Here is a 26,830-nt window from a genome sequence, read left to right on the forward strand (position 1 = left end):
AGAATGTATAGTACCTCAAATCTGGAAAAAGGCCTTTATCATACCTTTACATAAAGGTGGCAACAATAACAATGTTACTAATTTCCGCCCCATCGCCATCTTGTCTCCCATCTCCAAACTCCTAGAAAAATGTATCCAACTTCAACTCATACCACATCTCTTAGATAATCACCTACTAACCCCTACACAACATGGATTCAGACCAAATCATAGCACTATGACAGCCCTCCTCTCCTTCCTTGAAACTGTAAATAAAGCTCATGACTCTGGCCAGATTGTTTCTACCCTTCTTCTTGACCTCTCTAAGGCCTTTGACACAATCTCACACAGCCTGCTTTTAACTAAACTCTCACAACTTAACCTCTCTCCCTCCTCTTTAAACTGGTTCTCCAGTTACTTATCTGATAGATATCAAGCAGTAAAATGGAAAAAGGCCACCTCCTCATTTCTTAATACCCCTACCAGAGTTCCCCAAGGCTCCATACTGGGTCCCCTTCTCTTTAATGTATTTATAAATGATTTCTGCAACTCTATCCCATTCTCAAACATCATCCAATATGTGGATGATTCTACTATTATCTGCTCTGCCACATCCATCCCCACACTGCTAAAGCTTACTCAAGATGCCTTCTCAACCACTAAGCAATGGATGAGAAATAATCACCTAGCACTCAATGCCTCTAAAAGGGGGTCCCCTTCTCTTTAATGTATTTATAAATGATTTCCGCAACTCTATCCCATTCTCAAACATCATCCAATATGCGGATGATTCTACTATTATCTGCTTTGCCACATCCATCCCCACACTGCTAAAGCTTACTCAAGATGCCTTCTCAACCACTAAGCAATGGATGAGAAATAATCACCTAGCACTCAATGCCTCTAAAACCAAACTAATGCTGTTTACCCCCTCTAAAGTCACTCCCTTCAGTATAAACACTTTCTCTATTACTAGTCAAAATAACTCACCTCTAGAACTGGTGACAGAGATCAAGTTACTAGGGGTCCAAATTGATCACCAGCTCAAATTCAAATCCCACCTTCAACTAAATATCAAAAAAAACCATCAAAAACTAGGTATGCTCTACCGACAAAACCATTACCTTACACCTGCCACTAAAATCACTCTTTCTACTTCCTTTCTTACCCCCTCCCTTCTCTACGGAGCTCCACTCCTAACTAATCTACAGTCCTCTCTAATAACGCAACTTTCCTCTTGCTATAACAAAATCGCCAAATTTGCTACCAGTCACAAATCCTCCACCCACCACTGTTCCTCTCTCCAAAAACTAAAATGGCTAGAACTACCCAATCACCTCACCTACACTCAACTAAGTCTTGCACACAAGCTCATTTTCAACCCCTCCCTCTGTCCCACCCTTTCTACTGCTTTTAAAATGCACCTACCTGATAGAGTATTAAGGTCTAACAATCAAAATCTACTAGAAATCTACATACCAACTCGTCCCTCAGGAAAAAATCTTCTATCCTATAGCCTAGCATGCCTCTGGAACTCCCTACCACCATCCATTCGCACAACCTGTAACCACTTCATTTTCAAAAAATCTCTCCATTCACATCTAGTATCTCAGTGGGAATGCTCATGTTCCCACCCCACATAACTAACATTGGCATTGTCCATCTTCCTCCCTTCTTCTGCTTACACCGCAAATGTACTATTATTTTCACCTAACTCCTATATTATTATTATTATTTCCTATGGTATTTCCTAAAATTCACTTGACTGCACCTCCTAATGTGTATGCTTCCTAATATATAATATCTTTTCAGTATTTACTTTGCAACATTCCTCTCTTAGTCTGTATCATATGTAAGTTTCATCACAAGTCTGTATTACCACTAATGTTTCATGTAATACTGCAATTGTTTGTTTGAATCTTAATTTTTGTATAATAACTTACTGTAACCTAGATTATTTGGAGCTTTTCTCCCCAGGACTCCATTGAAAATGGGTTCATTTTGGCCCAATGGACTATCCTGGTAAACCAACTGCATATAAATAATAAAAATAAATAAAATAAATGTTCCAGTTGTTGGATATGCTTGGTTAGGTACATACTAAAGGAGGCATTGTACTCAATGATAGGGCTGATGAATGCCGAATACAGTGGTACAATAACTTCCTTGGACTTAGATGCCATATCTTTGTTTATAAGTTGTGCAACATAGAAAGAATTCCTCACCGCTGTAGACACGTGATGATCAAAGTCTAGATTACTATCTATGTGTGTCCCTAGGCCCCTGACTACTGGGCCAACTCTAAGGGATGTGTTGTCAATATGATAGCTACCAGGGATGGATGACTTCCCAGAGGATACTATTATGCATTTCTTGGCATTTAGTTTTAGTCCATGACTCTGACACCATTTGTTTGTCTATGTCAGCCCCTCCTAGAGAACATTTGTGTCAGAGTGAGATTGAATGACAGCTCCTAATTTGCAATCATCTGCAAATTTAGTCAGCCAGAGACCACTGACATTGGCCTTGACTTCTGAGAAGTAAATGCCAAAAGGTGGACTCCCCAATTCTAACTTCCTGGGTCCTGTCTGTGAGCCATTTGGCTATCCACTGGGTGACATACTGGTTTGTACCTAACCTCTTGAGTTTGTCAACAATGCCCAAGTGGGGTATTGTGTCAAATGCCTTGGCCAGGTCAAGGTAGGCAGTGTGAACGATTTTGCCCTCATCCATTGCTTTGGTGACCTTCTCAAAGAAGTCGACCAGGTTGAGTAGGCATGATCTGTCCTTTACAAAACCAAACTGGGTTGGGTCCAGTGTCTGGAGCTTTGCTATATCTCTGTTGATCATCTCCATGATAATTCTTTCCATGGCTTTACATATAAGACTAGTGATACTTATGGTTCTGTAGTTTCCAAGGTCTGTAGATGGCCAACCTTTGTGCAGAGGGATGATTGTTGCCTTTCTCCATTCATGAGGCACGAAGCCTGTTTTGAGGTACAGTTAAATAGTAATTCCAGGGGCCCTGATAGGTCATGTTTCATGCTATGGGAGACACCCATGAATCACATATGTACTTTGTTGTCTGATACTAAGAAAGGCAAAGCAAGACATTGATTATGAGATCATAGTCACTTCCTGAATTCTATGCTGTGCAGTATGCCATGGGGAGTGGATTGTGAATGTCATCATTCCATTTTACAGCAAATCAGTATGACCTCATCCGGAGCAGTATGTTTTTTTTTTTTTTGTAGCTCTACAAAGGAAGAAACATTGGAAGGTCACAAGCTATACATATTGGTTTACAAGAAGGATAACAAAAAAACATAGTCAAGTTGTGGAGAACAAAAAGAAAATCTTCTAGGCATTTATAAACTGGAAAAGACAGGATAAAAGGGGAATTTGGTTTTGTTGTATAGCATTGTTTGGTGGAAATAGGACATCTGAAACTGATATAAAAGATCTAGGGAGCACATGCATTAAATTAAAAGCATAGTGGATAGAAAATAACTCAGAATAAAACAATTATTTATAGAAAGGACAGAAAGAATGTTGAATGCACTGCTGTGGTACAGTAACAGCCCTGTAATAGTTCAGGGATATTTTGAGACATTAAGGAAGGCATGTCTATGAGATGAGAGTGGAATCTCAGCAGGAATTAATTTTCCAAAGTATATCATCCTTGTATTCTTATAAATATTCAGAATAATTCTACACCTTCAGATATGCCATGAAGTCCCACAAACATACATACATAGGTGTGTGTGTGTGTGTGTGTGTGTGTGTGTGTGTGTGTGTGTGTGTGTGTGTGTGTGTGTGTGTGTGTGTGTGTGTGTGTGTGTGTGTGTGTGTGCTCATGCATGCATTCATTTCTGGTAATCTAGTTTTCTCTCCAAAAATACTGCAATAATTTTATACATAAACTTTGAAAATTTACACATTTTGAAATCATTGCTTGTCTGGTCAACCACATTGTATGGTTTTATGTGCGCCTGTGTGTTTGTGTGCTCATGCATGCATTCATTTCTGGTAATCTAGTTTTCTCTCCAAAAATACTGCAATAATTTTATACATAGACTTTGAAAATTTACATATTGAAATCATTGCTTGTCTGATCAACCACATTGTATGGTTTTAAGATGATTCATCATCACTTAATGTTTATTTCAGATATTTGAAGCAAATGAGTCTATATTGTCTAAAGAAGTTTTATGTTAATATTCTGACACTTGTTTTTATTTTTGTTTGACCACTACAGTTCCTGATGATGTGTTTGCCCCTAATTATATTTGGAAAGGTTCATATAAGTACAAGGGCAAGAAGCAGCCAATGACACTTCTCATCACTAGTTTCAATCAGTCATCAGGGAGGGTGAATGCCACACTGATGAACAGCAACATGGAGCTCTTACTGTCAGGTAATGTTTGAAAGGATCTGCAAGATAACTACAACAAAAATACATAATTAAATCAAGAAATATTTTCCCCAAAGAAATTCTGCTAAAATGCATGATTTGTCTTGTGCTGGACTTTGAACTACAATACAATTGTGTTTATGACACACAAATTGTGCACTGTGCATTAAAGAATATTTTGTTACATGGAATATTAGTCATGGGGAAAAACAATACAGCAAGCCTTAAACTGGCAAGATCTGAATGACATCTATCATTTATTCAGCATTTATTTCTTTGTTTGTTTATTTCACACAGAGAATGTGTCAGCGGCAGTGGCAAAGCCAGGTGGTATAAATCATTCATCTATAACTTCTAGTTGAAAAATGTGTTGATTTTCATCCTAAGAGTTAAAGTTACAGTATGTGTAGAATACATGTGCATACAGAGATGCATTCATTTAGAAATGCAGAAAGCCATACTTGTGAACATGTGTGAAAGAGAAAGACATCATAAAAACATTCTGGAAAGAGAAGAATGCAGACAAATTGACAAAAGGAAACAGATCTGTTTGAAAGATGATAACATGATGTCAGAAGTAATGAAACACTTGAGAGTGTGATGTGCTTATGTTTTGACTGGTTAGGAATACAGCCTGTAATTCATAGCGTAGTAATGGCATTTTTGCTTTTTATCTGCTGTGTCTATGCAATAACAAGTGACAAATTCAAGAAGAAAGACTTTAAGATTCTCATGAAATGAAAGGCTAATGTGTACAGAGTGGTTGTTGAAATGATGTGCCATAATATGGTATATGTGTTAGAAAGTAATGTTGAACCTTTATTGTTTTATGCCTAAGAAGAGATGAAAAAAGTCTAAAAAATTAACTTTTTTTATAACCTTCAGTCCCTCCTCTGCCTTCAGGATGCAGTTTGTAGGCATGGCTAAGACAATGGCAGCTGTGTTCCAAGGGTACTTAAAGCAAGACCATACCTATTAGAAATAAACATTTGGCAAAGGGGTTGTAGAATATACAATTTAAACATTTTAAAGGGTTCTTCAAGGAAAACCTATTCATTTTGATAAGAAAAGTATAAATGTAAGGCACTTTAGCTTATATTTGATGATTAATGCAAAACTGTATTCTGCTTTTGCCATCAATTTCCTTTTAATTAGCTGAGAGGTCATATGTAGAAGGGAGTAACTGCTGAAGAATGTGCTTATAGACTGCATTACTGTGATCATTACATTTATTTATTATTTCTTTATTGGCATTTGTTTACCGGGAAAGGTCCACTGGTTCAAGAAGAGTCCATTTTCAGTGGAGGCCAAGGGAGAAAATCTCCACATGAAACACAAAATAGAATACATAGTAAATCCAGGCATATATTTTAAATATATGCAGGAGCAATGAAGGGAAAGATTACTGACAGAAAAACACTTGGAATATATACCATGTATAATACATACATTATAAAAATCTGATACAATGTAACAGTTAATGCAAAAATAAGATTGAAAATAAAAGCTTATGTTCACACACTAGACACACGTAATATATTAAATTAATATAATTCAATTAAAGTTGAATACAGTAATCTGAGTGAAAATAAGATACAAAGATTACAGAAGAAGAAATGAGATTGAGGGTAGGGAAGAAATATAGAGACTGCAGAAATTATAGAATAAGAGAGGAAAAATAAAAGAGAGAAAATTATAATGAAACGTATTAAATTGTTAGTGGCAACAGAAAAAAGGTAGAAAGGGTAGATGTAATAATGTTGGAGATCATAGGAGAATGTCATTAGGAATAATAGAATATGAGAGTAACAAAGAAAAAGGAATAATAGAAAGACTCTGAGGTCTAGATAATGGTTGGAGGAGGTTTAGTGCAATTACAAATCAATTTGGAATAAAGGTGTTGGCATAGGGAGGTTTTAAAGGAGGCAGTACATTGCATAGTATGAATGATTGAGGGAAGGCTATTTCAGGTTTTAGCTATTATCCAGGAGTATAGTAGTTGACCAGCAGATAATTTAGGCTTTTGAATTTGGAGGAGGCATTGGTTTTCTGATCTTAGGGACCTAATGGGGTTATAATGGGGTTACATTTCTAAACATACTGGAAAATATTAAGATACAATCAAACACCTTAATGCTGGGAGATTTCATCTACCCTGCCATTAACTGGGAAAACTACTCGTGTACCAACACCTTTTCCCAACAGTTTTTGGGATTCATAAATTCCAATGGCCTGGATCAACTAATCCATAGTCCCACCAGCTCCATTATCCTAGATCTGGTCATTACCAACATGGGAAATCAATGCTCCACACCTATGGTCACCCCCCTCATTGGTCAGGTCTGACCATAAGCTAATCACCCTTGACATCCACATTCCACCCCCACCCCCAGTAAGGAAACCTCTGTAAAAAAAACTTCTCCAAAGCCAACTTTATGCTACTCAAGTCAGAAGTGACAAACTTCATGACACCCATGCAGACGGGAACTGAAAGTTCGACTGCTGAATCCTACACTAAGGCACTGTATGAGCACATCCACTCGTGCATGAATTGTGCCATCCCAAATAGAACCAAGACAGTCTCCTGCAAAAAAGAAGCCGATCTGGTGGTCCCCTGCCATAAACAAACTTTACAACAAAAGGAAGAAACTGTTGCAGAAAAGAGGAAAATCCCAGGAGGCAAAAAACTCCCTTACAAGCCTCAGTAAGAAGCTGAGATCCCATATAAAATCCTCCAAAGCTAGTTACAAAAATAAAATTGCCGAAGATTCCAAAGACAACCACAAGGCATTCTATAGTTATGTCAAGAATCTAAATGGCAATGCTCAGATCTGCTCTGAGCTACAACAGAATGGCATTAAATATACTGATCCCAAGGATATTGCCAATATCCTGGCAGATCGATTCAGTGCCAACTTTACCCCCCCTCACCCCCTATAGGGCCCATCTCAATACCAAAAGATTGCCTAATTCTGGTAATAATGGCCACACAGGTAAACACTGCACTCTCTAAAGCTAAGAATACAGCATCCATGGGACCAGAAGACATCCCGGGCTGTGTACTACATGAACTACAAAATGAAATGGCACCTCACCTAGGTGTCATGTTTAATCATAGCCTCACCTCAGGCTTCATGCTCATTGAGTGGCACACAGCTACAGTTATCCCACTCCACAAGGGGGAAGCCACCTTGGATCCTGGGAACTACCGCCCCATCAGTCTGATGAGCCTGATCTGCAGTGCCATGGAACATATTATCATGGAACTTATAAACAAAGACATTGGCAACCTTCAAACACTGGACCCCACCCAGTTTGGGTTTGTGAAGGGCTGATCTTGTCTCCTGAACCTGATTGACTTCTTCAAATCAGTCTCCAGAGCTGTGGACGAGGGTAAGGTGTTCCACACAGCCTATCTGGACCTTATCAAGGCCTTTGACACCATCCCCCACTCTGGAATCATAGATAAACTTACTAAGCTGGGCATTAATCCTTACATCACTTGATGGGTTGCCAACTGGCTTACTGACAGAACCCACACTCTAAAAGTAGCCGACTCCAAATTCAGCTCCAGACAAGTGACAAGTGGAGTACCTCAGGGTTCAGTCCTGGGACCGCTCTTGTTTGGCATCTACTTCTCTGAAGTACAGGCCAACACTAAGGGACTCTGGCTAACAAAGTTCGCAGATGACTACAAACTGGGAGCCATTATTGAATCCCCAAATAATGTGGATATTCTACAAAAGGGCCTTCCAGAAACAGATGCTTGGTGCCAGAGCCATGGGCTCAAGCTCAATGCCAATAAATGTATAGTTATCCCCTTTGGGAAAAAACATGTACCCATGAATTACCACATAGGAGGCAGTACAATAAACACTGAAAGTGTGATAAGAGACTTAGGGACACAGGTGGATAGTGGTCTCACCTTCGATAACCACATTGCCACAATAGTCAGGAAATCCTTCTATATGGCACACCTCATCACTAAGGACTTTTCATCCAGAAAAAAAGGAGGTCATTGTTCCACTATACTCATCCCTTATTAGACCCATTATATAATACAATGCCCTGTTTGGTATGTACCTCTCAAGACATCTGCAACAACTGGAAAGGCCACAGAAATACCTCATTAAAAGAATCACAGGCCTAAAGCAGATGCCGTATGCTGACCATCTAAAAAAACTCCACCTATACTCTGTTGCAGATCATCTGCTCAGAGGCGATCTCTGCTTAACATACAAGGCCATGTCAAACCTAGAACTGTTGGACATGCTACACTTAAAGAAATCCAATCCCTCAGAGCCACACACCCCAGGGATCTAAACCTTGTCATCACAATGAACAAAACATGCTGGAGGGATAGGTTCCTGACCCAGACACACCCCAGACTCTGGAATAGACTGACCATACATGTCAAGAAGAGTGCCTCTTTGGCCCGCTTCAAAAGGAACCTTGATGATTGGATGGGAGATAGGAAATTCACCCCAGGGATCATGTCAGTCACCTTGCTAGACAGGGGTCCAGGGAAGTAATTATTGTGAGAAGTAATAGCCAGGGAATTGTTATGGCTAGGCTTGTATAGGCCCGCTGATAGCTTAGTACCAACCTATGAACCTATAATGGGAGAATAAGGACTTTAGGACAGGGCAGCCGTGTGGTTTAGTAAGTAATTTATGTATGGTGATTAACTGGAGATAAGTAAGGTAGTGAGGGAATTCGAGCCAGTTTAATATTTTTAAAGTGATGCAGTGTGGGTGGAGTGATGTTTATTTGTAGTGAATTTAGCTATCTTGTTGTAACATGTTTTTATTTTAAATTTGAGGGAGGACTGGAGGTTAGTTAGTAAGGGAGCACCATAGACTAGAGAAGGATGTAGATAACAACAGTAGACACAAGTACTTTTTTAGTGTGGAGAGAAAGGACATTTTTATGCCTATAAAATTAATTCCAGTTTTCTGTGAATTCTGCTGAAGTTATTTTATATGTGTAAGTCACATTTTAGGTTTTCATCAATTATAACGCCTAATAGTTTGGTTTGAGTGACTTAAGTCAATTCTGGTGTTGTTTAGAAATGAAATATGGGACTGAGTTTTAATGACGCAAGTGTTTTTCTTTTCAGTGAAAATCGTGAGCTTGGTTTTACTTGGGTATAAATACAGGTGGTTGTTGTGAAGCCAAGTCTCTACTGCAGTAAATGCTGATTAATTTGCTATAGTTGGGTAAAGTTATTGGAAGAACGGATAATAGTAGAATCATCTGTCGTACTGTACAAGAGACCTTCGTTGAATGATAGGTGGAGGGAGTTGATGAAGGCTGTTGATGAGTAAAGCTAGGAAAAAGTATGCAAAACAAAGAAATGTACTAATAGAGAAATGCAGAAATAATACACATGGTATTAATTATCATGCTTTCAAAAATCACTTTAAAATGTTCTAAATCTACTTCCTGGATTCAGAAAGAATTCCAGCCTTATGCTGATGTAAACTACAGCCAAAAATAGTACTTAATCTTGTAAAATGAGATTCAGAGACAGGTTTAGCCCCAAAGAATAAGATGTCATTATTAGCTAATTTGCATGTCTCTGATAATGCAAGTTTTTTGAAGCAATCACTACTGGTGGCCCATGCACCACATTGGTACCAGCACCCCTTCATTCCCTCTCCCACACACATGCAGAGATTAAATCACTCACTTACACATGGACACACACACACACACACACACACACACACACACACACACACACACACACACACACACACACACACACACACACACACACACACACACCCATCGTACCCACAGAGACACTCACCCATTTATGCATATGCATGTGCACACATGTAGACACAGTGATCCAGTTATTCAGCCCTCATCTACATTTCTAGCTGATCCTAACTGGATCATAGTCAGACTGACATTATTTAATGCAAACATTTATGTGGACTCTGAATAAATTCTACCCCTTCCTCACTACTCATACTTAATTTCAATCCTGAAAAGTTTTCTCCATGGAAGAGTAAAACAATTGTATTCTACTCAGGGAATTTATATAGAACCAAACTGTAGGCCCATTCAGTCTTGCACATTTAATTTCTGCATCATCACAACTCCATGGTCTATAATCATAACAAAAAAGGAAATCCCAAACTTCACACTGACTGCTGCCACATGCATAGAAACTGCACTGGGGTGATTGACTTGTAAAGGGCAGAAGTGAGTGGCTACATTAGTGAATAATATTTGACACATTTAAATTTGTCCACTTTTCAGTTTTCCTTCGTGATGGGAAAGACATTATCAGATGTGATAACGCATGGCCTTGTCTCAAGAGTATATTTTAAAGCATTACTCACACTTGGACTTGTTGTACCTATTTGATTATTTCATTTGTAGTAATAAACTATATGTATCAGTCATATGATTTGTCTAAGCTGAATGATTTTAATGACTAACTTTGTAAATAGATTAATTTACTTTTCTTCCATATAAGCAGCGAATGTTGCAATGATACTCTGTTTTATATTTTATGTCTTCAAAGTAAGGATCTGCTTGCTATCAAAAGTAAATCTAAAGCTGAACAAAATCATATATTTAGCATTATTAGTAAAAAAGGGCATCTTATTTGAGAGTCTTATTGAGCAGATGCTAAAAAATTAAAACTTTCAATGGCATTTGCAAAAGTATATTCACTGCATCAGTTTTTCATAATATTCTGTACTATTATGATAAATTTTGACAAAGGTCTCCGTGAGGATAATGTTTAACAACTAAAACTATTCAAGATAAGTAATACTCAAATGCATTTAATTAATAACAAAATGAATCTAATACTTGCTATTAACCTATAATATTTTAAGCAGTCTGCTCAAATCATATATAGTATTTTAAATAATTTAAAATTGTATGAAATTTCATGTTTTGATGACCATACATTAAAAGTTTGGTCTTTACAGTATTGCCTATAAATATTACTTTCAGACTTATCTACAATATAAATTAAACAAATGTCAAAGGAGACTGCATGACTGTTCTTATTTTAGTAGTACTAAACTACTTTAATATTATAACTTATAATTATAAATTATAAGTTACTATTAAAAGTTGATACATTGTTAACTACTTAATATTTTTGGGAGATGTTCATATTTTTGGTTCAGTAAAGAATTGTAGTTTTAATAATGATTAAGTATTAATTTTTATTTAATGTCCCTTTAGATCTTGAATTAAATCAGGTCAGAGGTCACTATTATACACAGCCAAATAATAGCAAAGAAGACAGTTTGGAGAATGGGAAAGGTCCTTTTTTCTTTAATTGTGCAAAACTGGAAAAAGGGGCTGTGGATGGATGGATGAATGGATAGATTTGAGGAATCTGTATAGTTATCAATAATTATATAAAATAAAATATAAGCAAATATAAACTAATAAATACTTTATTATTAATAATAAATAAAGGTAGATTGAAATTTAAGTTTAGACCAAAGATGAGCTTAATATTAAAAAAAATATAACTATTGTGTTTTTTTATTTAATATGGGTGAGTTTTTGTATAACAGATCTCTTTTATATTGTGTGTACATCTATTGCTTTCTTTTTTCTTTCATTTTCTGTTCATACATAAATAGGTTGGTTTTATGTTCCCATTCATTTATTTATGAGTAAAATACTTTAAGTGGAACTAATAGTCTCATTTATGGCTTTTTTAACCCAATTACGATATATGAGTTTTTGTATTGGTTATTGTATGTTCCACTGTATTAATTTTATAATATGCATTAAATGTTCATTTCTAGAACTTAATGATTTTGTTAAAGAGATATATGGTTCTTTATACTGAATAATCAGTGCTGCTTTACTCCGCATATATCTTACTATAGCAAATGCTGTAATATCTTTCTCTGGATTGTTGCTAAGATGTGATTTCCATATGGCATAATCTGCACTTCTTCTGATTCTGACATTCCTGGTAAATACAGTATGCATCTCATTCTTTCATTGTATTTTACTATTCTCAGATGTAATTCTTATAAACTGCCGAGCATTTGTCTTCCCAGCTAACCACAACTTAGAATTTTGATACATCTAATTACTTAGATTGTATGCATTTCATTTCTTCCTTGAAACAAAAGTAAGACTGATTTTTTTCTTTCTGAGCAGTTTTGTTCAAGCCAGCCACTTGCTATAACTTTCTCAGTAACATTCCTGTAAGTTAATGTTACTAAATCTTTATAAACTATTGTTAATTGTTTTCTGCTTTTGCTAGTAGTTATTGGCCGTTTGGGCAATTTTTCCATCTCTCTCAACTTTCTGATTTAAAAGCCTGCATTTGCACTTGTTGCTTTCCTGTAACAAGTCTAGTCTAGATACATATTTTTAGTTTTAGCTCTTGAATTTGCTTATTTATGCTCAGCACTTGTTCAGAACTTGTTGTAAGCCCTAAATAAGCTATAAATTACTACAGCACTCAACCTTCCTCATTACCTAGAGGAAAACAGTTTTGGTACTTACTTTCCTCACTTGCTTAGAGAAAAACAGCTCTTGTACTCACTTTCCTCACTTATCTAGAGGAAAATAGTTTTTTTTATTCAGGCATGTCCAAGGGTCAGCTCCCAGTGTTCTCTCCTGTCTATCTGATGAATCTGGGCATCTTGGGGCAATGTAGCAATTGCCTCATGTACACAGACAACCCTCTCCTCCTACCACCCAACACTACAACCTGTGAGAGATGCACTTATCCAACCAAGACTGAATTTGACAGTCAATTGGAGAAGGTAAACATTTGCACCACAGCACACTCATCACAGTCCCACTAAATCTACACCACCAAAATCCACACATAGAATCACAAAAACATTCATAGAGCCTCTCAATAATAATCTGCTCAAGCAACAGGGACCTCCAAATCAGAAACGCAAGCAACCTCCAACCCCCCCACCCCAATACAACCCAGGTGACACATAGCCCACAGATTCAGTGTGCCACTCAACCACAGCCCATAAGGCAAAACAACGTACCCAACACACTAGTTATAGGTAACTCTATAGTCAGGCATACTGATTTCCCACTCACCAGGCTAAGCAAAGAGAAGGTTAATATCAGCTGCCTGTCGGGTGCCAGGATCTGCCACATAACCAACTCAGGACACTCCACAACAAGTACAAATATGACTCTGTCATTGTCCATGTTGGTGTGAATGACCTGAGACATACCTCCCTGGGCTATATGAAAAGTGACATGAAAGAGCTCTCCGATCTTGTAGCCAAGACAGGTATGACCCTAGCCCTGAGTAGCATTCTGCCATCAGCCAGAATGATACCACAGTACAAGGACAAATGATTGACTTCAACAATAGGCTAAGCTTTTTGTCATTCTAAGGGGAACATGTATCTGTCTGCCTGGGATGACCTGGTTGACAGACCACAATGCTTTGCCAGAGATGCCCTGCACCTGTTGCCCCTGGGATTCTGCCCCTACAGTGCCTTTTTTAGGCAAGGTTCAACTGACAAATTTGCCACCATAACAGGAATAGGCAAGCAAAGACAATGCTAGAAGTCTAAATCTCAAAAATGCACACACTCAAGACACTCCTTAAAATGGAAAACATCGATATCTGTGCAGTGACTGAGACCTGGTTCAAGGCTCCAAAGAGCGCCCCTGCACTACCAGCCTATAACTCATACCACACTTTTTGGCCATGTAACCTGGACTGGAACATCAAAGGCGGAAGTGTGTCCATATTCATTAAGGATATCTACACCTCCAGGCTAGTTGATCAGCATAATGCATCAGCATAATGCATCCGAGATTATCCAGGTGCAACTAACTCTGGGCAAAACTGCAATCCAAATTGTAGCCTGCTACAGATCCCCCACCATACCTCAGGATTCCCACGCCTCTTTTCTTGATATACTGGAGAATATTAGGGTTCAACCTAACACCCTAATAATGAGCAATTTCAACTACCCCACCATTAACTGGAAAAACTACTCATGTACCAACTCCTTTGCTCAAAGCTTTCTGGAATTCATAAATTCCAATGCCCTGGATCAACTTATCCACACCCCCACCAGGGCCAACAATATCCTAGACCTAGTCATTACCAACATGAGTGACCGGTGTTCCATACCTGAAGTCAACTCATTGGTCCAATCTGACCATAAGCTAATCACCCTAGATATGCACATACCAACCCCACCCTCCATTAAGGAAGCCACAGTAAAAATATTCTCCAAAGCCAACTTCATGATTCTTAAGACAGAAGTGGTGAACTTCATGACACCCATGCAGATGGACAATACAGTTACGACTGCTGAACCCTACACAAATGCACTGTATAAGCACTTACACGAGTCATGGATCGTGCTATCCCAAACAGAACCAAGACGCTATCCTCCAAGAAAAGGAAGCCAATCTGGTAGTCTCCTGCCACAAACAAACTGTACAACAAAAGTAAGAAACTGTTGCAAAAGAGAGTAAAATCCTATGAGTGGAGGAGCTCCCTGGTCAGCCTCAGTAAGAAGCTGATATCCCTTATAAGATCCTCCAAAGCTAGCTATGAAAAACAAATTGCCACTGATTGTAAGGACAATCACAAAGCATTCTATAGCTATGTCAAGAATCTCAATGGCAACACCCAGATATGCTCTGAGTTACAGCACAATGGCATAAAAACTCCAGAAGCAACTGATATTGCCAACATCCTGGCAGTTAGGTTCAGTGCTAACTTTACCCCCCTCTCACCCCCTATAGGGCCCATATCTATACAGGAAGAATGCAGATTCCCTGTAATCACAACTATGGAGGTAAAAGCTGCACTCTTTAAAGCCACAAACACAGCATCCATGAAACCAGACAACATCCTAGTGTCCTTTTTACATGAACTTCAGAACGAACTGGCTCCCCACCTAAGCACCATGTTCAATCATAGCCTCACGTCAGGCTTTGTGCCCACTGAATGGTGCACAGCAACAGTTATCCCACTCCACAAAGGGGAAGCCACCAATGATCCCATGAACTATGGCTCTATTAGCCTGACAAGCCTGGTCTGCAAGGCCATGGAATGTATCATCATGGAACTCATAAAAAAAGACATTGGTAACCTCCAAACTCTGGACCCCACCCATTTTGTGTTTGTGAAAGGCATATCATGCATCCTGAACCTGATTGACTTCTTTGCAGCAGTCTCCAAAGCCATAGTTAAGGGTAAGGTGGTTTGAACAGTCTATCTTGACCTTGCCAAGGCTTTTGACACCATCCCCCATTCTGGAATTATAGCTAAACTCACTAAACTAGGTATAAATCCCTACATCACAAGATGGGTTGCCAACTGGCTCACTGACAGAACCCACACTGTAAAAGTTGCAGACTCCAAAGCTGACTTCAAACCAGTGACAAGTAAAGTACCACAGGGTTCAGTCCTGGGACAGCTCCTGTTTTGTATCTACTTCTTTGAAGTACAAGCTAACACAGAAGGCCTCTGGCTAATGAAGTTCAGAGATGACTGCAAACTAGGAGCCATAGTCGAGTCCCCAAATGATGTGGACATCCTATAGAAGGGCCTCACTGAGACAGATGCCTGGTGTCAGAGCCATAGCCTCAAGCTCAATGCCAAAAAGTACATTGTCATCCCCTTTGGTAAAAACTCTGTATCCATAAACTACCACATAGGCAGCAGTCTGCTTAACACCAAATGTGTGATAAGAGACCTTGGGACCCAGGTAGACAGTAGTCTCTCCTTTGATAATCACATCACCACAGTAGTCAGCAAATCCTTCTACATGGCACACCTTATCACAAAAGGGTTCTCATTCAGGAAAAAAGAGGTCATTGTTCCCCTATACTTGACACTCATTAGACCCATTATAGAGTACAATACCCCTTTTGTAATGTACCTCACAAGATATCTGCAGCAGCTGGAAAGGCCACAGAAGTACCTCACAAAGAGGATTACTGGCCTCAAACAAATGCCCGACACCGACCATCTCAAAAAACTCCAGCTTTACTCCATAGCATATCACCTACTCTGAGGTGATCTCTGCCTAACATATAAAGCTATGTCAAACCCAGAGCTGTTGGACATGCTACACCTAAAGAAATCCCAGTCCCTCTGAGCTACATCCTCTAGGGACCTAAACCTTGTCATCACAATAAACAGGACATGCTGGAGGGATAGATTCATGTCCCAGAGACTTCCCATACTCTGGAACAAGCTACCCATCTATGTCAAACAAAGTTCCTCATTGGCACTCTTCAAGAAAAATCTTGATGAGTGGATGGGAAATAGGAAATACACCCCGGGGATCACTTCTGTGGCTGTGCTTGACAGTAGCAGAGAAAAATAACTTTCTTGGGTGGCATAGGCCAGGGAACCTTGTTGGCTAGGCTGGCTTAGGCCGTTGGGCCAATGGCCTAGTACTTACCTATGAATGTATGAACCTAGAAAGTACAGAATGACCCAACAAATCTGTAGTTTTTCTAACAATTCTAAATGCTTCTATGGCAGATATTCTCGACTCAGCATGTCTATTATTTGTGGTTCTTTGTCTAGTCTGTATTTCACAATCAGATCCTACTTCTGTAAATTAGGTAGCATCCTTTTCAGTCTTAGTGGTACCTTGTGCAAAAGCTTTCTGAATATATTGTTGAGAAAGGTTAATGGTCTGCTTTTACCCAAACTTCTTTACTGTAGACATCATCATGATGATATGGGCTAGTGACAGGATACACTAGCTGGAGTTTTGTAAAGAATGACATCCTTTGAATATCAAACTGATGCGTACAAGATGCTTGTGTTACAAATGTATTGGAACTGTATGGCATTTGAATATCAAACTGATTTGTACAAATGCTTATTTGACAAATGCACTGGAACTGTATTGCATCTAAATATCAAAACGTATTTGTAAAGTCGCTAGTGTTGAAAAATGTATCAACAGTGGGGCTTGTTGGACAGAGAAGGAAGATATACGTGAGACTGTATATGTATTTGTGTTAGCAAAGGACACTGGAAGAGAAGTGGTTAACCTCAGTCCAGTTAGTTTTGAAAATCCTTGAAATTAAATTAGCTGTTAAACCATAAACATGGCACCCCACTGTGCTGAATAAGACCAGAGGTGGTAGGTCTGGAAGAAGCCTTTGTTCATTAGCTCAGTAAAAAGAGGGGAAACCACAGGCACTGTCATAAATATTTAGATGTGTATTGTAGTCATCTATGCTAAATTCTTGTCTCAGCTTCAAAGGAGGATACTGTAAAAACCTAGAGTCAGGTGACTAGATGAGGTCATACTGCCAACCATCTTGGAAATTATGTTTTAGATATTACAGGGAATAATCTCTGAGTACTGAGTATTCTGCCTTGGGCTTGACAACAAGAATGACCATCCACCACATAATCTGCCTTGCTCTATTAAGTAAGTAGGGAATAGTAGAGTAGGTCTCCTAGATCCAGTCAGGAAAATATAGTGAACCTTAGTTTACATGTTGTTTTTCTTTATTTGTATGAATCTGTCCATCAATGTTATTTTCAATATTTCCTCTGATTTGAACTCTGTGATTTACTGTAAATATATATTCAGTATTTTCATGTTCTTTTATTATTTATAATTAAATATATTTATAACTTTTATTGTGGCTGTTCCCTTTTAGAAAGTATTTAACTTTAGAGAATGCTTATATTTATTTGGTGAAACTGTGTGGGCCACACCAGAAGGCCTAGCTGTCTTGGTCAACTGTGACTATTTGTATTAGTATTACTATTAGACAGTATAATTGAACACCATTTGTTAAGGTCCTTAGCATACCTGATTGTGGAGTGTCTGGTGGCAGTGGTAACTACCTTATACTCTGGGCAGAAGGGGGCACAGCAGGTAAATCTGTGTCAGCCTTTCCCATGTGTGTGTGTGTGTGTGTGTGTGTGTGTGTGTGTGTGTGTGTGTGTGTGTGTGTGTGTGTGTGTGTGTGTCACTTACTTAGAGGAGGGACATGAAGCTCTGAGTTCACAGAGACAGTACTGAAGGACTTGGCTTGGAACACTCCAGCCAGGGACCTAACCCTACAGCTGTACCAGTGGGGAGTTTTATTATGGGCCTGGAGAGAGTCAGAGAGACCCAGACCACTGACTGAGTCTGTTCCCTGTGTGTTCTTAAGGGAACTCATGCTTGACGCACAGAGGTCTGCATCTGGAAATACTGAGTGCATCAATTTGTATTACAAGTGAATGTCCCTCTCCAGTATCAGTGGTGAGGATTCAGGCTCCTTGATCACTGGCACAGAGAGGGGTCATCACAATCATCCTCACAGAATTCACCACATATATGTCCTACTATCACTTTGCTTTCTTTGTGAGTATATCACTTTTGTGCATCTGTAAATAGTCTTGACCCTCATCCATTGGTCTCTTCTCTAGTAGGATCACAGCACCTATGTCTTTCTGACTGCCATCCTTTTGCAAAACAGCTGGATTATTTATATGATGGCATTTAAACTGGTGTATTTGTAATTATTTTTCTTGAGTACTTCAGTGCCATTTTTCTGTTCATATCAATATTTATAGGCTCTATCCTCTTCTCACAACTTTCCTAAAGATGTCATTATCAAAAGCATATTTGGTACAGAGTTTGCAAGATGCTAAATCATTCCTAGAAATCTCTGTACTGCCTGCTTGTCTTCATTCTCTGGCATTTGATAATTGTTCTTTTTTTGAAAGATGCCATAGTTCTTCTGATGTTAAAATATGACTATTTTCTATACTGCCATTCTTATGTAAGTTCTTATTTACCTTAAAGTTATGATTCCTTAATTTATTTAGCAGCTTTATCATTCTGTTGGCATTCTCTCTTCCATGTGTGACCTCCACACTAACAAATCATCAGTTATGTTTATTACATCTTCAAGGCCTTCAGATTACTTGTCTGTCAACTATTAGTAATAAATCAGATGTTGATTAAACATCAAAAAAACATCTGTGGAATCTATAGGTGCATTAAATGTAGACATACAGGGTTCTTATTTATCTAGCCTTATTAGTCAGAATTCCTTTTTTATGTGGTACTGAAAAGAAGTTAGCATTTAACATCAGTGAGAATACTACTATAATTTTAATCTCTGGACAATACTATTTTGTAATCAGATTATTCACTCAGATCCTGTCAATTAGTGATGATGCAGATATTGTCATGTTTTTAAGCAATAGCTATTCACTTAATTGTATTGGATCTTGTGCTTCCTTATGACACCTAGGCATTCCATTGGTTCAGTTCCCAGTTTGTTTTACTCATGAGACACACAAATACTTTTCTAGAAGCACATATCACTGACTCTTTATCGGGGAGTATCTGTATATGATAATTACCTAGCAAGCTTCCTAAGAGTCAATAACACTGATGCAGGTTTCTATAGCACTAAGAATTTGCTATAGCCATGAAGTTATGCATGCATGTATTTGCTTTTGTTCTGTTAATTTGTTTTAGTATTGCTACAGTTTCTGAAGCTACACAACTCAAAATTTTAGCAACATTTATTTTTTAAGTGCTATAATTGTAAATCAATGTATATGCATATTATGTATTCACAAGTTAGCAGCTGTTGTCGCAGTGGCTTTATTCAGCGTCTTATGTATTTAACCAAAATGCAGAATGGTCTTTCTGTTCCTTTCAGTACTTGTACTCATGATTAGCTTAAGCCGAAATACTACAGTCCGTATCTGTGAACAGTTTAAATTCAATTGTTTGTATATTCATTCTCAGCATTTCTTGCCAACAGTTGAACTTGCAATCATCTCACTGTTTTTGATTCATATTCAGACTTCAGTTTATCATATTTTGCCACTTTAGTAGTGTCAGCTTATTTGCATGTTTCTGTTCATGCACCATTTTGGAAAACAGTTCCACGTTATATGTGATTCAAATTTTGTAAACTGTTCTTCTGCCACAGATTCTACAACATTGATTTCAGGTATTACAGTGCTTCTTTTCACATCTGTGATGACACCTCCTATATGAGGTGTGAATTTCCAATGCACATTATTTTCTGTGAAACTCATGGCCCTTCCTCTTTTCTCTGTCACTGCCACATGCATTCTCACTTTGTCTTTTATTATTTACCTTTTTATGTGGCTCAGTATAAATCTTGCAAACATAAATATTCTCAATCACTTTAACAATGTAGTAGTAATGTCAATTTATCAACATATATCTGCTGCTTTTTAATATAGTCAGCTGTGCTTCTGTTAATAGCCTGTCTTGTGTTTTTTTATTGATTATATCACAGTCTGATCACTCTTATTTATGAGCCATTCACAGAAATTGCATTCCTTGGCTTCATTTCTTCAGCTCAGTAATAATAAGCATTTGTAGTCTGTGTGGAACTGTTTGCCCTTGTAAAAAAAATTCTTGAATAAAAAGCAAGCTCTTTTTTGGAAAGCAGTAGCTGTTGAGCTTCTCTTTAATAGAAGCTCTCCTGTCTCTACCCTTTTCAAGAAAAGTAAAAGAGTTGTATATCTGCAAGGTTTCTTCACCACCCTCACCTTTTCAGATTCTTTGTGATGCTACTTACAGTAAAACACAAATCAGATTTCAGTATTCAAAGTTTCCAGCCTTCTTGTTAAGTTTCCTTGTAGTAATTGAATTACTAACAATTGGAGATGCAGCCTTATTTCAAATGTGAACCATACTTCATTACTTCCAAACACAGAAACACCTGAAAAACAAATATACCTATTTGCCTCCAAAGATAAATCTTCACTTCTTCAGATATATTTTTTATTTCATACTCTATGTAACTTCTAGATGTATATCAGTAAGCTCAATATTGTGCAAAGACTCTGAGACTTAGCTTTTAGCCTTTATGAAGTGTTTATTCAGAGTGTTTCCAGAAGGAATTTGTGCCACATAACAATACAATTACTTTTAGCTTGGTGTTACCATTTAGAGCTATACACAATGTATGCTGCAATGACTGGGTTGCACAGTTTTGCAATGCCAAGTCAGCAAATAAGTTTACAAACACCTTTTATCCTACCAAAGGGCATCTAGTGCCATGTAGCACATCAGACTATATGTCAGCCATGGCTAGGGGAAGGTTGTAGCTATAGATGCCAATTTAAAAAACATTATCTTTGAAGAAACTGAGATAAATGTCTTTAAAAAATATATGTCAGAATCTACAGGTAGATCATGACTGCAAGGTTACCAATACACTCCACCTGCTGAAGCAAATACTCGGTATCATGCTTTGTGGGATTGTCTGCACATTCTAACATCTTTCCTATCTACTAATGGACTGCACTGAGCACATGATTCAGAGCAGCTAAAGCCTTTGCCTAGTTAGTCCTGCTGCCATCAGTGGACAAAATAAAACACAGATGGAAAAAAAAATCACTGCGCTTTAGTACAAAACTGTGAAAATGAAAGCCATAGCAGTCAGATTTAAACATAGTGCAAATGTTTGTGTACCATTCACATGTAGAAAGGCTGACGTGCTTTAGCTTTTTATCTTAGCCAACAATAATGTGATAAATGTAATCCTGTGGTCTTTGAAGTTTTTAAGTACTTTTGACAAAGGTGAAGCCAGTGATGGGAAGTGAATAAACTCCATTATATACAAAGGGCTACCATCATGACCTTTCAGATTCTAGATGATTTGTCATAAGTTAAAGGGGATTCTCATTGTCAAAAAACACTGCATTAGTTTTATTGAGGTTGACTAAGAATCCTTTATGTTCACAGGCTTAGCATAAGTCAACCAGGGTAGTGCTAAGGGAGTTAACAGCTGTTTGCAGCAAAGTTGCCAGATTTTCAGTCGACATTGTCATCACCATATAGCAACATCCTGCTAGTCTTCTGGGCAAAGATGAGTCCATTTATGCAAATAAGAGCTTAAAATAACCCAGGGAAGAACTCCTTTGGAATACCAAACAATGCTGTATAGAGAGGGGATTGGGCATGTGAAAGAGCAACTTTAAAGCCTCTACCTATAAAAAACACTATAGTGAGATGGAACTAATGTCATTGAGGGAGGGCTCTTTAATGAGAAGTGTGAGATCCTGAAGGTCAAGGACACTGGATAGTTGTATGAAAATGGCTTCTTTGGGGTGGCCTGCATTCACAGAGCGTTAGATTAAATCAGTGTGAGTGAAAAGAGCGGCATTAGTGCCCTGTTCTTGCCAAAGCCATGCAGTATTAGTGCCCTGTCCTTGCCAAAGCCATGCTGATGCCTAGTGAGATGGCTGTAAGCTACAGATTCCAAAGGGGATAATTTGCAACCTTTAGCACTATCTTGATATCATGCCCATGAAAATCACCAACAGGAGGGAGACAAGACAAACTCCCGCATCTCCACAGAAAGGCTGCTGGATACTTCATCCACAGCTGAGCCTCTGATTCAGGAGAAGCAGGGTGGATTCTATCTTAACTGTGGATCAGTGGATCCACACTTTATTCTTGCACCAATATTGGTGAGGGCATGGGCATTTGCCAATATTATATATATGTGTTTTGTGGGCCTGGAGAAGGCATAGAGCTTTACACACCAAAATGTCTTGCAAGAAGTGTTACAAGAGTATGGCTTCCCAGGGCTGGTGCTGTGTGCCATTTGATCTTTCTATTTGAGAAGTGAAAGTTGCATCTGCATTCTTGTTTTCACACTGAGTATGTTCTAGGGAGAATTACGGCTAGATGCAGTCAATTGAAAAAAAAAACTGATGGTCACTCTGTGTCTGTTTGTACCCTGCAGCATTCTGGAAGCATTTACAATATGTGGCAAAAAGGTGTAGGGATGAACTGGCAAAGACTGTCATTGCACAGAAACTGTGGCACTCGGCAATCCTTATTGTCCTGTTTTTTTACTCAGATCAGTCCAACCATCCTCCCTTTCATCTTCCGTTCCTTTTTTCTTTTTCCTCTTAACTGAGTACAGCCGTCTCTTTGTAATTACCTGGAAACTGCATTGTAAAGTAACAGCTGACAGACTTTCAATGTCTACCTCTTGTGTAAGTATCTTAATTATTGAAATACCTAAAACACGTGTATAAACATTGTTCCTAAAACACATTTACTGTTTTGTTACCTACTCTGTACATAATTATAACTGTAAATGTTGTATGCAAAGCTCATGTATGCCTAAAATACTTATTTATTATTTGCTTGTCTCTGTACTGCTGATTTTGTACCACAGGCTGAGCCTGAATATGATCCATGAAGATCAGCGCTCTACCCCAGTTAACATATGTATAAAATAAAATATTAACTCCATGGTTGCACAGTCACAATTTTATTTATTTATTTATTTTATTTACATTTGTTGACCGGGCTAGTCTAGCTGGATACATATCCCTTTTTAGTAGAGGCCCGAGGAGAAAAGCTCCAACATGAGTGAATTAATACATTCAAAATATTCTAAAAATGACTAGTTTCACATTACATAATAAGACATGATAAGAAAAAATTAATAAATTGTGAACAATGTAAGGTTTCATTAGAGTAGAAGTAAGAAATAAACAAGTCTTAATGCTTTAGTAGGGTTCATGTGAAGTCAATCAAAATCTAAAGCATTAGAACATTAGCAAAACTATTTAGTAGTGTTGTTCATAAGATATGGGGGGTAATTGTTAAGGAAGCAGGAGAAAAAGAAACAGGGGAGGGGAGAGAAGAAAAGTAGATTCAATCAGGCTTTGAGCAGGGGCAAAGCCAATGTATTTTAAGGTGGTCTCTAAGGTGTTTTTTAAAGATTAGAGAGGATGAGTGTGAGGTGAGTGTATTAGGAAGTTTGTTCCAGATTCTACCCACAACACTGGAGAAGAGGGAATCGCCTGCTTTGTTATTAGAAGGGTTGCTGGCAATAAGTAGCTTATTAGCTGAGCGTAGTGATGAAAGATTTTTATAAGGGGAGATCAGATTAGTGAGGATGGGAGTAGGATGGTGCAGGATTTTTTGTGCAATCACAAGTTGATTGTATTGTAGTTGATTTTGTAGTTCTAACCATTTGAGTTGTTTAAGGTTGAGGCAGTGATGGGTTCTGTACGGAGAGCCAGTGGCAAATCTGGTTATGTTATAGTAGCTAGTTTCAAGTTTGGTGAGATTATGCTTTGATAGATTGGTGTAAATGGCAGATGCATAGAATAGGGTGGAAGTAAGATGAGTCTGGGCAATGGATTTCTTAGCTAGTGGTGTAAGGAAGGGTTTTATTCTATACAGGGAGCCTAATTTTTTATTATCAGTTTTTATAATATTATTAACATGGGCATCGAAGCTGAGGTTATGGTCAATAGTTATACCAAGTAGTTGAGCAGTAGAATCAGGGGAAATGCATGATCCATTGTCAGAGGTAATAGTGAAGTGGAACTGAGGAGATTTTATGGTGGGAGTAAAGAGTAGTAGCTTAGTTTTCTTGGGGTTAAGAAGAAGGCAGCGTTGGGTGAACCATTTTTCAACTGTGTTAAATACATTTTGTGTAAGGGTGTGGAGAGAGGAAGAAGACTTGGCAGTACAGATAAGAGTAGAGTCATCAGCGTATTGTATACAGGTGGATTGTGGAAAAACAGTATGGAGATCATTAATAAAGATGGAGAAAAGAAGAGGGCCGCGGATAGAACCTTGAGGAACTCCAGTGCTCACTGGGAGGTGAGTGGATAGATTATTGTCACCAGAGTACTGCTTGTTAGCAAGCAAGTTGTTTTGGAGAAGGTGCTGGAGTAGCTGATGGTGAATACATTTTTCCATAATTTTGGCTAGTGGGGAGAGTAAAGCAATAGGACGGTAGTTGGAGATTTCAGTAGATTTACCTCCTTTGTGCAAAGGATTATAGGAGAGAATTTCCATATAGAGGGGATGTAGGCTTCAGAGATGGATCTGTTTATCAGGATAGAAACAGGGTATGCTATGGCTTTGGATGCAATTTGAAGGTATTCTGCTGGGAGGCAATTAGCCGAGGGAGTGCAGGGTTTGAGTTTTTGAAGGAGTTTGCAGATAAAGGAGGTTGGTACAGGTTGCAAATGAAGGGAGGGAAAGGGACTGTTAGTGTGTTGTGTAGGAGTGGGGGTCATGGGAACTAGAGTTTGAGTTAAAGTTTGAATAGCTTCAATGAAGTAATTGTTAAAGGCATTAGCTATTTGCAGAGGATTACTGCTGGGAATAGAGCAGGGGGAAGGAGTTGTGGCATGTCCTGGTTTGAGAAGTTTATTAATGCCAGACCAGAATTTTTTAGGATTATTAGAGTGTGAATGTTGCAGGTGGGAGTAGTAGTTTTTTTATCTGAGATTATATCCTTTTTGACAGCATTTCTTAGTTGTTTAAAGTATAGATGATCTACAGAGCTTTTAGAGGTTCTCCATCTTGCCCATATTTTGTTTCGTAGAAACATTTTTTCTTTGGTTTGTTTTGTGATCCAGGGGGCTATTTTTGTCCTGATTCTGGAGGAGCAGAAAGGAGCATGGTAATTTAGAATTTGAAGGAAAGTAGAATTGAAGTAAGAGATTGCTTCATCTAGATTAAGTAGTTTTAGAGGTACACAAAGAAAGGGAAACCACTCTAAAAGTTACAATATTTGCTGTAGCCTGTACTTTGGGTCACCGATAAATGGAAAAATGAAGGCAAACAAAAAACATAAGTACTGAAAAAACGTAAATAAGCAAAAAATCCATCTCACAAAAGAAACTTCATCACCGCAGTATACCATTTCCAGAGTGAAGAATCCGATACACATTTCACCCAGAACATGGCATATCAATGCAGTTTTACTAATTGTCACTTAATCTACACATTATTATTTTTTTCTTACTGCAGAAAGATATGTACCAGAAACAGGAAATGAATGTCACAGTCTGCAAAATTAGCTTATGAGGTTCTTATTTATGTCACAGGTTTATTCATATCTCTCAAGTGTACCTCATTTCGAGGAATGTTCCTCATTTGGGGCCTGTCACCCATTCAGTGTTAGCAATATTTTAACTGATATTAATGGTAAGTTGAACTGAATCATACTATTTCATTAAAAGACATATTCTATAAGTAAAAATATCACTTTTAGCCATACTTTGAGCTTCCTAGTTGAAGTTGTTAGCAAGCCATTAGTAAGTGTTCCACATTTTGCCCATTTGTTCCACATTATGAGAGACAGTGTTCCTCATTTTGGAGATGGAAGGTTGAGAGCTGTGGGTTTGTTTAATGTCAGTCTAATACTGGATTAGTACAGCTAACTACAGGCTTGGCACATTCCTTGTAGGAAATTATTTTAAGAGCTGTTCTACAATATTTTCTGTGATTACTATTTATTCTACTTTCTCCACATGCTTTCTCTTCCAACATAAACATTGGCTCCTCTTTTTGGTTCTTAAATGTTTACTGCTGAGAAACTTGACTATTATATCCACAATCCCTTCTAAGAACAGCAGCTGCATTGCAAAGTAAATATTTTCGTACCGTGTCAATGATGCTTTTGTGT

General features: G+C 38.2%; 1 protein-coding gene across 1 annotated transcript in view; it reads left to right on the forward strand.

The window, feature by feature from the left end:
- The window catches only part of LOC122814936 (CUB and sushi domain-containing protein 3-like), an 811,796-nt gene that overhangs the window by 422,149 nt on the left and 362,817 nt on the right, over positions 1-26,830 (forward strand). The window contains exon 8 of the mRNA XM_044087197.1: positions 4,238-4,396. Within this exon, the coding sequence (XP_043943132.1) occupies positions 4,238-4,396 (159 nt within the window). The remainder of the gene's footprint in view (positions 1-4,237; positions 4,397-26,830) is intronic.

The sequence above is a fragment of the Protopterus annectens genome, chromosome 11.part0 (assembly GCF_019279795.1).
Source record: "Protopterus annectens isolate FY-2018-M chromosome 11.part0, PAN1.0, whole genome shotgun sequence".
NCBI classification, from domain to species: Eukaryota; Metazoa; Chordata; order Ceratodontiformes; family Protopteridae; genus Protopterus; species Protopterus annectens.